The sequence below is a fragment of the Pongo abelii genome, chromosome 7, assembly GCF_028885655.2.
Source record: "Pongo abelii isolate AG06213 chromosome 7, NHGRI_mPonAbe1-v2.0_pri, whole genome shotgun sequence".
In the NCBI taxonomy this organism is placed as follows: domain Eukaryota; kingdom Metazoa; phylum Chordata; class Mammalia; order Primates; family Hominidae; genus Pongo; species Pongo abelii.
The window spans coordinates 7,708,462-7,723,833 of NC_071992.2; the positions used below are offsets into that span (position 1 = coordinate 7,708,462).

The following is a 15,372-nucleotide window of genomic DNA, read 5'->3' on the forward strand; positions in this document are numbered from 1 at the left end:
CTGGAATGCATTTGGAAGATAGGAAAGGTGCTCTTCTTTCTTACCCTGACTCGCCGTTTTTACACTGGTTTTTGAATGGACCTCAGGCGCCCTAGGACTTGTGCTCTTGGTGGAACCCACAGAACGCCGGAAACAGACAGACCGACTTGCCTGTTTCACGGTGTCCAATTCCAATGAGTTGAAACGGAAAATTTTCCCACTGGCATGTAAATCATTTGGAAGTAAGTCGTATTGATAGTCAAGGAAATCACACACAGGAGTGTGTGTCTTCAACGAAACTAAATTCAGAAAGCCCTGAAATCAATCTCATTTGGTGTGTTTACAGACGGCATCTGGGGAGATTCCGGGTCATTCGTCCAGCTGCGAAAGGTGCATCTCTGAAGCCCAGTCCCTGTCCTGCAATCAGACTTATTTATCCGACGTGGTGTTTCAGTGGAAATGATTGTGGGAAATGACCCCTTCCTTTTCTGTATTTGCTGATTAGATTTCATGGTCCCTGTCTCGTTAGGTGCAGTGATCAAAATTGACCAACCCCTGAGGAAGGTTGTCCAGTGCACAACCCAGGGCTCGGTAGAACCGCAGAATCTTGGGTGCAACCCTGCTCAAGCACCCAAATGTGCACACGAACAGGGTTTCTGTGTGACGTGTGTGAAAACTACAGTGTGATGCGAATGACTCGCAGACAGTTTATCCATTGGGCTCCCCTCAAAATCAGTTATGAGCATGAAAGGACACCGATGCCCAGGTCCCGGCTCCAGGAATAAGACCCTCCAGGGTCTAGTGTGAAGCCACGGCATCTGGATTGCTCAGGCTTCTGGGGATCATTCTCCTGAGAATGGTGGCTCCTTTCTCCCTGTGGAGCATCTTTCAAAACAGTGCTCCTTTCTTCCCCCAGGACACTCGACATCAGGCGCAGGAAGCCTTCTGATTGAGCACACCTGGCCCATGAAAAGACAAGGGAAAGAAACGGGGCCGAAGGTCACAGTCCTCTCATTCCACCATCCTTCTTCAAATCATCCTAATTTCATGGGCCCTGAGGCCAGGGCTGTTTCTTTACACCTCGAGGCCTTGGCGCCGGGACTCAATTCCGCCCTGTTGCTTACTGTCTGAGACATTTTGGGAAAATCCCTAGAGCCAGGATCTCCATTCCTGGTAAGCCAGAGAGCCTGAAGACACACCCAAATTCTGACCCTCTTAGCTCAGGGAACATGTCCACCTTCGTCAGCATTAAAATTTTTGCACCAGATGTGCTAACTGCAATTCCACCATACAATGCCTAACTGGAAATGGAGGCAACATCTCAGATCCTGAACAATTGATGCGAGAATCCGTGAGACACACGGCTTATTTGGGCCTTTTGCCACTGAAACAAGGGCCAGTATTAACAACGTTATACAATCCTCTGATTCACTCCCTGCTTTTCAATCTCTGCGATGCTTTCTTCTTGAGACAGGGCCTCACTCCCGTCACCCGGGCTTTTCTACGGTATAATTTTCCTTGTTTGCTTTTGTCAAATTGAGAACTTTTTATTTCATCTCTATCAAATGTTGATCCATTATCACATACGTATGAAAATATTACCACCCATACTGTGAGATATGTTGCTTTTATTTTCATCATTTCTTTCATAAACCAAAGGTTTTAGTTGGGATACCTTCTGATAGCTCAAGACTTTTGTTTCATGTTTTCTTAAACTGCCGTCGGACGTCTGAAACCGCTGACTGTAGCATGTCATGACTATTTCTCTTTTCTGGTAAACCTCAATTTGGGGAATGTCATCAATTAGTCTCTCGGTGATTGCGTGATTTCACGAAAGTCTTTCACATTCTACTTTGTGCACTGAGTATCTCTTCAAACTTCAGTGCATGTTTCTACCACTTGATGCTTTATTATATGGGAATCTAACTTTCACAAGAGCATTTCAGGCAAAGACTTGTCTTGTTCCCCACTGGCAGGCAATTTCACTCGGATACACAATCAATAGGCTGAGCATGGAAAGGTTATCGCTGGAAGGTCTGTTTGATTCCACGGATCTCTCCTTTCTTATTGAGGAAAAAAAAATACGCTGTGCTAATTACTGTACTTCATTGACTATTCTCCAGTCAGAAAGCGCACTTCCGACTTCTTGTCCTTCAATCGCTGAAGGGATGATGGTATCTGCCAAAAGCACACACTTGAAAGTACATCCCAGCACAAACACACACACACACACACACATACACACACACACACAAACACGGACACACACACACACGCGCGCACACACACACGGCTTCATAGGTAAAGATTTCTTCCCTGACATTGTTTTACCTAAAATAAGGCAAGTGTGTGGCCACTGTCCCAACCCGGTTACACTCGTATTCTACGTGCCTATCAGCCTGAGGAGTAATTGGATTCAGGTGTTCTGGAAAGCATGCTGTGGGCTGTGTCTGTTGAATTCCCAGCAATGCAAGGGGACACACCCTGTGACTCCTTCCTTAATTGAGTGCTGATATTTGATTGGTTTATCGCGCACCTGATGGGTGGGTGGGGTGTTCGCGGTTGGTGGGGGTGAGGTATATAAGGGCTGATGCGGCCAGACAGCTCCTCATTTGAACACCCTCTCGGCAGAGATAGCGTCTTTCTGCAACCCGCGGTCCCAGCAGGAAAACCTTGTGATCCTTGTTCCAGGCGACATGGAGGACGACTCACTCTGCTTGGGAGGGGAGTGGCAGTTGAACCGCTTTTCAAAACTCACATGTTCTGGGCCAGGTGCAGCTTTTGCTGAAATCCAGCGGACTTCTCTCCCTGAGAAGTCACCACTCTCATCTGAGACCCGTGTCGACCTCTGTGATGATTTGGCTCCTGTGGCAAGACAGCTTGCTCCCAGGGAGCAGCTTCCTCTGAGTAGCAGGAGACCTGCTGCGGTGGGGGCTGGGCTCCAGAATATGGGAAATACCTGCTACGTGAATGCTTCCCTGCAGTGCCTGACATACACACCGCCCCTTGCCAACTACATGCTGTCCCGGGAGCACTCTCAAACTTGTCACGGTCACAAGGGCTGCATGCTCTGTACTATGCAAGCTCACATCACGCGGGCCCTCCACCGTCCTGGCCATGTCATCCAGCCCTCACGGGCATTGGCTGCTGGCTTCCATAGAGGCAAGCAGGAAGACGCCCATGAATTTCTGATGTTCACTGTGGATGCCATGAAAAAGGCATGCCTTCCCGGGCACAAGCTGGTAGATCATCACTCTAAGGACACCACCCTCATGCACCAAATATTTGGAGGGTACTGGAGATCTCAAATCAAGTGTCTCCACTGCCAGGGCATTTCAGACACCTTTGACCCTTACCTGGACATCGCCCTGGATATCCAGGCAGCTCAGAGTGTGAAGCAAGCTTTGGAACAGTTGGTGAAGCCCGAAGAACTCAATGGAGAGAATGCCTATCATTGTGGTCTTTGTCTCCAGAAGGCGCCGGCCTCCAAGACGTTAACTTTGCACACTTCTGCCAAGGTCCTCATCCTTGTATTGAAGAGATTCTCCCATGTCACAGGCAACAAACTTGCCAAGAGTGTGCAATATCCTGAGTGCCTTGACATGCAGCCATACATGTCTCAGCAGAACGCAGGACCTCTTGTCTATGTCCTCTATGCTGTGCTGGTCCACGCCGGGTGGAGCTGTCACAACGGACATTACTTCTCTTATGTCAAAGCTCAAGAAGGCCAGTGGTATAAAATGGATGATGCCGAGGTCACTGCCTCTGGCATCACTTCTGTCCTGAGTCAACAGGCCTATGTCCTCTTTTACATCCAGAAGAGTGAATGGGAAAGACACAGTGAGAGTGTGTCAAGAGGCAGGGAAGCAAGAGCCCTTGGCGCTGAAGACACAGACAGGCGAGCAACGCAAGGAGAGCTCAAGAGAGACCCCTGCCTCCAGGTACCCGAGTTGGACGAGCACTTGGTGGAAACGGCCACTCAGGAAAGCACCTTAGACCACTGGAAATTCCTCCAAGAGCAAAACAAAACCAAGCCCGACTTCAACGTCAGAAAAGTCGAAGGTACCCTGCCTCCCAACGTACTTGTGATTCATCAATCGAAATACAAATGTGGGATGAAAAACCACCATCCTGAACAGCAAAGCTCCCTGCTAAACCTCTCCTCAACGAACCCGACAGATCACGAGTCCATGAACACTGGCACACTCGCTTCTCTGCAAGGGAGGACCAGGAGATCCAAAGGGAAGAACAAACACAGCAAGAGGGCTCTGCTTCTGTGCCAGTGAGCTCAGTGGATGTGCCCACCCACACATAGGGGTGCGCAAACACACACACACACACACACACACACCCCCACAAGCACGCACGCAAACACACACACACCCACACAAACACGAACACTGCCAATCCTAAGTAAAGTAATGAGGAGCCCAAGTTTCTGTCTGTACAACACGGACAACGCAGACAACCTCTGGAGGGACTGTCTGTGTGTTTGTGTTCACGGTAGATGACATTCAGTGTGTATTTCTGAATATGACCTGTTGACGTGTAGGTTTGCGTGTGAGGTTATTGCAGGGGACTGGGTTGACTATTTTCTCCTGGGGTGTGTTTCACTCGTCAGTTGTTGGTCGGCATGAGAAGGTGAAATTTTGTTGATGTGGGACATCCGTGGATCCTTCTCGCCACCTTGAGTCGTGGAAACTGGAATGCATTTGGAAGATAGGAACGGTGCTCTTCTTTCTTACCCTGACTCGCCGTTTTTACACTGGTTTTTGAATGGACCTCAGGCGCCCTAGGACTTGTGCTCTTGGTGGAACCCACAGAACGCCGGAAACAGACAGACCGACTTGCCTGTTTCACGGTGTCCAATTCCAATGAGTTGAAACGGAAAATTTTCCCACTGGCATGTAAGTCATTTGGAAGTAAGTCGTATTGATAGTCAAGGAAATCACACACAGGAGTGTGTGTCTTCAACGAAACTAAATTCAGAAAGCCCTGAAATCAATCTCATTTGGTGTGTTTACAGACGGCATCTGGGGAGATTCCGGGTCATTCGTCCAGCTGCGAAAGGTGCATCTCTGAAGCCCAGTCCCTGTCCTGCAATCAGACTTATTTATCCGACGTGGTGTTTCAGTGGAAATGATTGTGGGAAATGACCCCTTCCTTTTCTGTATTTGCTGATTAGATTTCATGGTCCCTGTCTCGTTAGGTGCAGTGATCAAAATTGACCAACCCCTGAGGAAGGTTGTCCAGTGCACAACCCAGGGCTCGGTAGAACCGCAGAATCTTGGGTGCAACCCTGCTCAAGCACCCAAATGTGCACACGAACAGGGTTTCTGTGTGACGTGTGTGAAAACTACAGTGTGATGCGAATGACTCGCAGACAGTTTATCCATTGGGCTCCCCTCAAAATCAGTTATGAGCATGAAAGGACACCGATGCCCAGGTCCCGGCTCCAGGAATAAGACCCTCCAGGGTCTAGTGTGAAGCCACGGCATCTGGATTGCTCAGGCTTCTGGGGATCATTCTCCTGAGAATGGTGGCTCCTTTCTCCCTGTGGAGCATCTTTCAAAACAGTGCTCCTTTCTTCCCCCAGGACACTCGACATCAGGCGCAGGAAGCCTTCTGATTGAGCACACCTGGCCCATGAAAAGACAAGGGAAAGAAACGGGGCCGAAGGTCACAGTCCTCTCATTCCACCATCCTTCTTCAAATCATCCTAATTTCATGGGCCCTGAGGCCAGGGCTGTTTCTTTACACCTCGAGGCCTTGGCGCCGGGACTCAATTCCGCCCTGTTGCTTACTGTCTGAGACATTTTGGGAAAATCCCTAGAGCCAGGATCTCCATTCCTGGTAAGCCAGAGAGCCTGAAGACACACCCAAATTCTGACCCTCTTAGCTCAGGGAACATGTCCACCTTCGTCAGCATTAAAATTTTTGCACCAGATGTGCTAACTGCAATTCCACCATACAATGCCTAACTGGAAATGGAGGCAACATCTCAGATCCTGAACAATTGATGCGAGAATCCGTGAGACACACGGCTTATTTGGGCCTTTTGCCACTGAAACAAGGGCCAGTATTAACAACGTTATACAATCCTCTGATTCACTCCCTGCTTTTCAATCTCTGCGATGCTTTCTTCTTGAGACAGGGCCTCACTCCCGTCACCCGGGCTTTTCTACGGTATAATTTTCCTTGTTTGCTTTTGTCAAATTGAGAACTTTTTATTTCATCTCTATCAAATGTTGATCCATTATCACATACGTATGAAAATATTACCACCCATACTGTGAGATATGTTGCTTTTATTTTCATCATTTCTTTCATAAACCAAAGGTTTTAGTTGGGATACCTTCTGATAGCTCAAGACTTTTGTTTCATGTTTTCTTAAACTGCCGTCGGACGTCTGAAACCGCTGACTGTAGCATGTCATGACTATTTCTCTTTTCTGGTAAACCTCAATTTGGGGAATGTCATCAATTAGTCTCTCGGTGATTGCGTGATTTCACGAAAGTCTTTCACATTCTACTTTGTGCACTGAGTATCTCTTCAAACTTCAGTGCATGTTTCTACCACTTGATGCTTTATTATATGGGAATCTAACTTTCACAAGAGCATTTCAGGCAAAGACTTGTCTTGTTCCCCACTGGCAGGCAATTTCACTCGGATACACAATCAATAGGCTGAGCATGGAAAGGTTATCGCTGGAAGGTCTGTTTGATTCCACGGATCTCTCCTTTCTTATTGAGGAAAAAAAAATACGCTGTGCTAATTACTGTACTTCATTGACTATTCTCCAGTCAGAAAGCGCACTTCCGACTTCTTGTCCTTCAATCGCTGAAGGGATGATGGTATCTGCCAAAAGCACACACTTGAAAGTACATCCCAGCACAAACACACACACACACACACACACACACACACACACAAACACGGACACACACACACACGCGCGCACACACACACGGCTTCATAGGTAAAGATTTCTTCCCTGACATTGTTTTACCTAAAATAAGGCAAGTGTGTGGCCACTGTCCCAACCCGGTTACACTCGTATTCTACGTGCCTATCAGCCTGAGGAGTAATTGGATTCAGGTGTTCTGGAAAGCATGCTGTGGGCTGTGTCTGTTGAATTCCCAGCAATGCAAGGGGACACACCCTGTGACTCCTTCCTTAATTGAGTGCTGATATTTGATTGGTTTATCGCGCACCTGATGGGTGGGTGGGGTGTTCGCGGTTGGTGGGGGTGAGGTATATAAGGGCTGATGCGGCCAGACAGCTCCTCATTTGAACACCCTCTCGGCAGAGATAGCGTCTTTCTGCAACCCGCGGTCCCAGCAGGAAAACCTTGTGATCCTTGTTCCAGGCGACATGGAGGACGACTCACTCTGCTTGGGAGGGGAGTGGCAGTTGAACCGCTTTTCAAAACTCACATGTTCTGGGCCAGGTGCAGCTTTTGCTGAAATCCAGCGGACTTCTCTCCCTGAGAAGTCACCACTCTCATCTGAGACCCGTGTCGACCTCTGTGATGATTTGGCTCCTGTGGCAAGACAGCTTGCTCCCAGGGAGCAGCTTCCTCTGAGTAGCAGGAGACCTGCTGCGGTGGGGGCTGGGCTCCAGAATATGGGAAATACCTGCTACGTGAATGCTTCCCTGCAGTGCCTGACATACACACCGCCCCTTGCCAACTACATGCTGTCCCGGGAGCACTCTCAAACTTGTCACGGTCACAAGGGCTGCATGCTCTGTACTATGCAAGCTCACATCACGCGGGCCCTCCACCGTCCTGGCCATGTCATCCAGCCCTCACGGGCATTGGCTGCTGGCTTCCATAGAGGCAAGCAGGAAGACGCCCATGAATTTCTGATGTTCACTGTGGATGCCATGAAAAAGGCATGCCTTCCCGGGCACAAGCTGGTAGATCATCACTCTAAGGACACCACCCTCATGCACCAAATATTTGGAGGGTACTGGAGATCTCAAATCAAGTGTCTCCACTGCCAGGGCATTTCAGACACCTTTGACCCTTACCTGGACATCGCCCTGGATATCCAGGCAGCTCAGAGTGTGAAGCAAGCTTTGGAACAGTTGGTGAAGCCCGAAGAACTCAATGGAGAGAATGCCTATCATTGTGGTCTTTGTCTCCAGAAGGCGCCGGCCTCCAAGACGTTAACTTTGCACACTTCTGCCAAGGTCCTCATCCTTGTATTGAAGAGATTCTCCCATGTCACAGGCAACAAACTTGCCAAGAGTGTGCAATATCCTGAGTGCCTTGACATGCAGCCATACATGTCTCAGCAGAACGCAGGACCTCTTGTCTATGTCCTCTATGCTGTGCTGGTCCACGCCGGGTGGAGCTGTCACAACGGACATTACTTCTCTTATGTCAAAGCTCAAGAAGGCCAGTGGTATAAAATGGATGATGCCGAGGTCACTGCCTCTGGCATCACTTCTGTCCTGAGTCAACAGGCCTATGTCCTCTTTTACATCCAGAAGAGTGAATGGGAAAGACACAGTGAGAGTGTGTCAAGAGGCAGGGAACCAAGAGCCCTTGGCACTGCAGAGAATTGAATTGTGTGTGAAGTAAAATGTGATGAGTAAATCTTGCAGCAGATTATTTATTTGTCTCTCTTTGTAATCAGTGAATGAGCTTTAATAAATATCAGTGCCTTGTGCCTACCCCCCAGAAGTAAGAATTTCCAGTGTCTTGTGTGTAACCATGGCAGCTGGATTGCTCATTATTCTGAAGATAATTCTCCTTTCCCCCAATGTTTCGGACATACTGCAGGTGGTGGAATCTGATAACAGATTAGTCCCTTGCTCTCTCTTTTCTCTTCACTCAGGAAAACTGAGTATGTTGCACATACCTGGCCTATGAAAAACTAAGGGGAAGGAATAGTTCCAAAGATCATACTATGCTCACTCCTCCATCCCCTCTGACACTATCCTGATTTCATGAGCCCTGTGTTAGACGTTACACCTCTAGGCCTTGCCTCATGGCCTAAATATATCCCCATTTCTTACATCTTATAAATTTTGACCAAACCCTCAGAGCCTAAATCTTCATTCCTCATAGGCCAAAGGTAGTTACTCCAGAATTCTGTCCCTCTGAGACTGCGGTACATCTCAGCTTCCATTAACATGAAATTTTGCACCAAATATTGATACTGCATTTCCACCTCACTATGAGTATCTGGAAGTTCAGAGATTTCAGACACTATACAGTTTCTGACCAGGCTCATTTGGTTTGACAATACTTTTACTCTATAAATCAGTTGTCAGAGCACTTAGGATTCATATTATTTAGTCTTTTAATCTGTCTGTTTTTATTTTCAGTGTATTTACTAGACTTTAGTATTTCTGATAAACTTTGATGCAAAAATTCTCAATATAATAGTGGCAAACCAAATCCAGCAACATATCAAAAAGCTTATCCACCAAGTTCAAGTCAGCTTCATCCCTTTGGTGCAAGGCTGGTTCAAGATATGCAAATCAATAAATGTAATTTACCACTAAGAAGAACTAAAGACAAAAACCCCATGATTATTTCAGTAGACTCAGAAAAGGTGTTTGATAGAATTCAACATTCCTTTATGTTAAAAACCTCATGAAACTAGGTATTGAGGGAACATACCTCAAAATAATAAGAGCCATTTATGACAAACCCACAGCCAATATCATATTGAATAGGCAAAAGCTGGAAGCATTCGTTTTGAAATTCGGCTCAAGGCAAGTATGCCCTCTCTCACCACTCCTACTCAATATAGTACTGGAAGTTCTGGCCAAGGCAATCAGGCAAGAGAAAGAAATAAATCATATTCGAATAGTAAAAGAAGTTGAACTGTCTTTGTTTGCGGATGACATGATCCTATATCCAGAAAATCCCATCATCTCAGCCCAAAAGATTCTTAAGCTTATAAGCAACTTCAGTAAAGTCTCAAGATACAAAACAGTGTGCGAAAATCACAAGCATCCTTATACACCAACAATAGACAAGAAGAGAGCCAAATCACAAATGAATTCCCATTTACAATTGCTACAAAGTGTATAAAATACATAGGAATATAGCTAACAAGGCAAGTGAAGGACCTCATTAAGGAGAGCTACAAACCACTACTCAAGGAAATAAGAGAGGACACAAACAAATGGAAACACATTCCATGCTCATGGGTAAGAAGAATCAATATCATGAAAATGCCATACTTCCTAAAGTAATTCATACATTCAATGCTATTCCCATAAACTACCATGGACATTCTTTAAAAAATTAGAAAAAACTACTTCAAAATTCATATGGAATGTAAAAACAGCCCATATACCCAGGACAATCCTAAGCAAAAATAACAAAGTTAGAGGCATCATGCTACCTGACTTCAAACTATATTACAAAGTTACAGTAACCCAACAGCATGGCAGTGGTACAAAACAGACATATAGATCAATGGAATGGAATGGAGATATCAGAAATAAGATTGCACATCTACAACCATTTTATTTTTAATGAAAACAAGCAATGCGGAAAGGATTCTCTATTTAATAATAAATGGTGCTTGAAAAACTGGCTAGACATATGCAGAAAACTGAAACTGTACTCCTTCCTTATACCTTATACAAAAATGAACTGAAAATGGATTAAAGACTTAAATGTAAAACCCAAAACTATAAAAAATCCAACCCCATATAAAAGTGGGCAATAGCTGGGTGCAGTGGCTCATGCCTGTAATCCCAGCAGTTTGGGAGGGTGAAGTGGGCAGATAACTTGAGGCCAGGAGTTCAAGATCAGCCTGGCTAAGCTGGTGAAACCAAGTCTCTACTGAAAATACAAAAAATTAGCCAGATGTAGTGGTGTGCACCTGTAATACCAACTACTCAGGAGCCTGAGAGAGAAGAATAGCCTGAATCTGGGAGGCAGAGGTTGCAGTGACCCAAGATTGTGCCACTGAACTCCATCCTGAGTGACAGAGCAAGACTCAGTCTTAAAAAATGAAAATTTAAAAATTTAAAAAGTGAGCAAAAGACATGAATGGACACTTCTCAAAAGAAGACATTTATGCAGCCAAAAAACATGAAAAAAAAACCCAACACTACAGATCATTAGAGAAATACAAATCAAAACCACAGTGAGATACCATCTCATGCCAGTCAGAATGATGATTATTAAAAAGCCAAAAACAACAGATGCTGGTGAGACTGTGGGGAAATAGGAACACTTTTACACTGTTGGTGTAAATGTAAGTTAGTTCAACCACGGTGGAAGACTGTGGTAATTTTTCAAAGACCTAGAATCAGAAATACCATTTGACCCAGCAATCCCATTACTGGGTATATACCCAAAGGAATATAAATTCTTGTATTATAAAGATACATGCATGCATATGCTCATTGTAGCCCTATTCACAATAGCAAAGACATGGAATCAACACAAATGCCCATCAATGATAGACTGGATTCAGAAACTGTGATACATATACACCATGGAATACTACACAGCCATAAAAAGGAATGAGATCATGTATTTTGCAGGGACATGGATGAAGCTGGAAGCCATTATTCTCAGCAAACTAATGCAGGAACAGAAAACCAAATACACGTGTTCTCACTTATAAGTGGGAGATGAACAATGAGAGAACATAGACACAGAGAGGGGAACAACACACACTGGAGCCTGTCTGGGGGTGAGTAGGGAGGGAGTGCATCAGGATAAATAGCTAATGCATGTGGGCTGAATACCTAGGTGATGGGTTGATAGGTACAGCATACCACCATGGCACACATTTACCTATGTAACAAACCTGCATATCTTGCACATATATCCCAGAACTTAAAATGAAATAAAATAAAATTTTAAAAAACTTTATTTTGTCTAACCTTCCAAAATGCAGGGATTACAGGCATGAGCCACTGTGCCTGGCCCTGTTTTATCATATCTGAACAAGATTTAAGACATCAGTTTGAAAAGAACCCCTCTATGACAGCAACGTGATTTCTGCCAAACCTGAAGCAAGAACAAACATCAAATTCATGGTGAAGCTGGAGTACAGAACATGGTGAAATAAATTATTCTTTATGAAGGGTCTATGGGAAAAATGATCTGAAGAATCAGTCATTTACAAATGGATACCTTATTCTAAGAAGAGATAATACAATGTTGAAGATGAAGTCAACAGAGGAGGGACATCCATGCCAATTTTTGAGAAAAAAAATATTTCTATGCCCTGATTGAGGAGGATTGACAATTCACAAGAGATATTATAGCCAACACCACAGACATCTCATTTGGTTCAGCTTACACAATGCTGACTATAACGTGAAAGTTGAGAAACTTTACATTTGATGAGTCCCAAATACCCTTGTGCCTAGATCAGCAGTGGACAAAAGCAGAGCTATTAGTGATTATTTTGAGCAAGTGGAATCAAGATCCTGAAGCATTACTTTGAAGAATTATAACAGGGAGTGAAACTGGCTTTATCAATAAGATCCTGAAGACAAAGCACAATTCAAGCAATGGCTACCAAGTGGTAGAAGTGGTCCAGTCAAAGCAAAAGCAAACTTCTCAAAAGCAAAAGCCATGGAGGTTTTGTGGATGCTCAAGACATTTTTCTTGTTGACTTTCTGTAGGATCAAAGCACCATAACATCTGCTTACTAGGAGAGTTCTTAGAGAAAATTAGCAAATACTTTTGCAGAAAAGCGCCCTGTAAAGCTTCACTAGAGAGTCCCTCTGCACCACAACAACACTTCTCTTCCTTCCTCTCATCAAACATGGGTAATTTTGCAAGAGTTTTCATGGGAAATTATTAGGCATCAACATTACAGTCCTGATTTGGTTTCTTCTGACCTTTTTTTCCCTAGTCTTAAAATAACTGTAAAGGGCACCCATTTTTCTTTAGTTAATAATAGAAGACTTCATTGACAGGGTTAAATTCCCATTACCCTCAGTTCTTTAGCAATGGACTGAATGGCTGGGATCATCCCTTAATTGAGTGTCTTGACCTCAGTAGAGCTTATATTGAGAAATAAAGTTTATATTTATATTTTTATTTTTAATTCAATTTTTCACTGACATTTTTAAATCCCTTCACAATTCACGTTTGTCTCAAAGGTATTTAAATTTAGAAATCATAACAAGTGTGAAATAAAGAAAATTATATAGAGAGAGGGAGAACAGAATCTATAAATATGCATGTTTGTGTACATACATCCATATACATACATATGTGTGTGCATGCAGTAATTTTATTCTCCTAAAGCAATGCCTCTGCCTTCCACCCTCACTGCACATGTCCTAGTCCTGTGACGTCCCTGGAACTGAGCGCCTGATTTCCTTCTCTGCTTCCCACATGAACAGGGAATACAAATGGAAACCACGCTCTGTGGTTGCTGTTTTGAAAATCCATGTTCCCCACAGGCTGAGTTTGGCATCTTACATTCCAGTTCCCATTGTAAAAAAGCAAGCAACAAACAAAAACTACAAAAGAAAAAATGAAATATTTGAAAGTCTAGAGCCACAGAGGTTCCGGATCCACCCACCACCCACGGTGACCTCCACAGCCCTCCAGGCCTGAGGGCAGTTATGCCTGAACAGCCTGCCTCCTCACCATCCACGCAGGAAAGTGACCTTAAACTTCAATAGCTATTATTCTGTTCCACAAGGAACCAGGTCAACATTCAAATTCAGTGGCCTGACAACTGTAAGCTTTGGCCGGAAAGTATTGGAAACATTTAACGTGCAGTGGATGAAGCAGCCCGTCTCCACTGCACACAACACACTCGCAGGGAATCAAAGGAGGAGACTCAGGATCCGCTGGGTGGAAGTGAGGACAGACCCAGAAACACAGGAGGTGGGGGGGGAGGGGCCAAACCAGGAAGGCTCAGTCCCTGACCTCCTCCTAGGCCCTGCCTCTCTAGAATTCAGTTTTTTCTTACCCGGAAGCGGATTTCACTGATGGAAAAGAAGTTCAGTATTTCTGGTCCAGCCCAGTAAGCTGCTCCCATTGCCCAGCCTTCCATATCCCTGCAGACGTCACAATCCCTGCACCCACTAACCTGACAAGGGAGCTATGCATCACCTGGAGACGGTCCTAGGCCTGAACCCCTATGATGGGGTCCAGGGTCTGTGTCCACTTCTGGTTAAAATTGCTGTAAGGCTGGTCTCTGTCTTGGCCTTCCCTGTTTCCTCTCTGTTCACTTCTCCCCTCCTCACCCCATGTGAAGCTTTTACTCAGGAAATGGATTCTCTCCCCTCTTGGAACATCAAGGACAGCACCAGGACACCGCACCATCCCCTTGACCCTGGAATTCTGTAGACCTCAGTCTTATCCTGAGGACCCCTCCCTCCCTACCTCATTTTTTCCATACTTCTGGGGCCTGAGCCTGCTAAACCTCAGGCTTCCTCTTCACAGTCACAGACTGAGGGAGCCCCCTTCATTCTTGGGCTCTGGCCACAGCTCACCTGCTGCAGGACACTCAGCAGCTTTCAGTAGTTCATCCAGACATCCAGTTGGAAGTGGGTTTTCCTGGAAGGAAAGCAGGAACCCAGAATTACACTGAATTCTAACACCAGGGCCCAGATTCCGCTTCTGCATGGAACACTAAGCTGCAAACACTACATAGGCACTTAATGCTCAGCTGTCCTTCTAACATCGGTTCCAGTTGTGTCCTTCCTCCTTGGAATATCTCAGAAAATGTATCTCCAACTAGAGTTGTTTGAAAGCATCATCCTATGTGATTCCAGACCATCAGGGGGTGCTATGGGTCCTTACCCGTATTTACACTCCGCTTGGAAGACTTAGAAAATCCTGAGGATGTTCAGAGGGTTAGATTCCCATCTCTGTGTTTCAGTAAAACTTCAGTCTTCCCCGGACAAGTAAGGAGACAGAAAATGTCTAGACTGTGGCCCATCTTTTGCAAGCAATGGCGGCTCCCAGGAATCAAAACTATCAACGAATATATTTGTGAGACTCTGGTCAAAAGAAGAGTCATCCTGCAACTTCAGGTAGGATGGAGTTGTTCTGTGTCTCCTGAGGTGATTTTGAAAAGATCTTGACTCTCAGAAGGATCAAGGAGGACATTTCTGGCATTTCAAGACCAGGAAGAGTGACTGATGGACCTCCAGTGTTACTTGGAAAACTTTTTGTTGGACAGCTTTGTAATAAGAGGATCTTGCTTTGGCTTTCAGGCCTTCACATAGGTTGTTTAGATCATGGAAGTGCTTCTGCATTTCTGCATAGGCTCAGGATGCCTTCTCAAGTCGTCCCTGCAATTATGAGACAGTTGCTGTCTCCAGAGGTCACTTAGAATAATATAAGAGGCTTCACCCTCAAAGGGACACCAGACAATATGGCCACAATTCAGCCAAGGTTATCTGTATTTACATACCTGTAAAGTAACA

General features: G+C 45.2%; 1 protein-coding gene across 1 annotated transcript in view; it reads right to left on the reverse strand.

Annotated features, from left to right (window-relative positions):
- LOC134761885 (putative glycosyltransferase ALG1L2) overlaps positions 1-14,566 on the reverse strand; it is a 159,812-nt gene extending 145,246 nt beyond the window's left edge. The window contains 1 exon segment of the mRNA XM_063726475.1: positions 14,434-14,566. Coding sequence (XP_063582545.1) covers positions 14,434-14,566 — 133 coding nt within the window.
- Between the last annotated feature and the right edge of the window lie 806 nt (positions 14,567-15,372).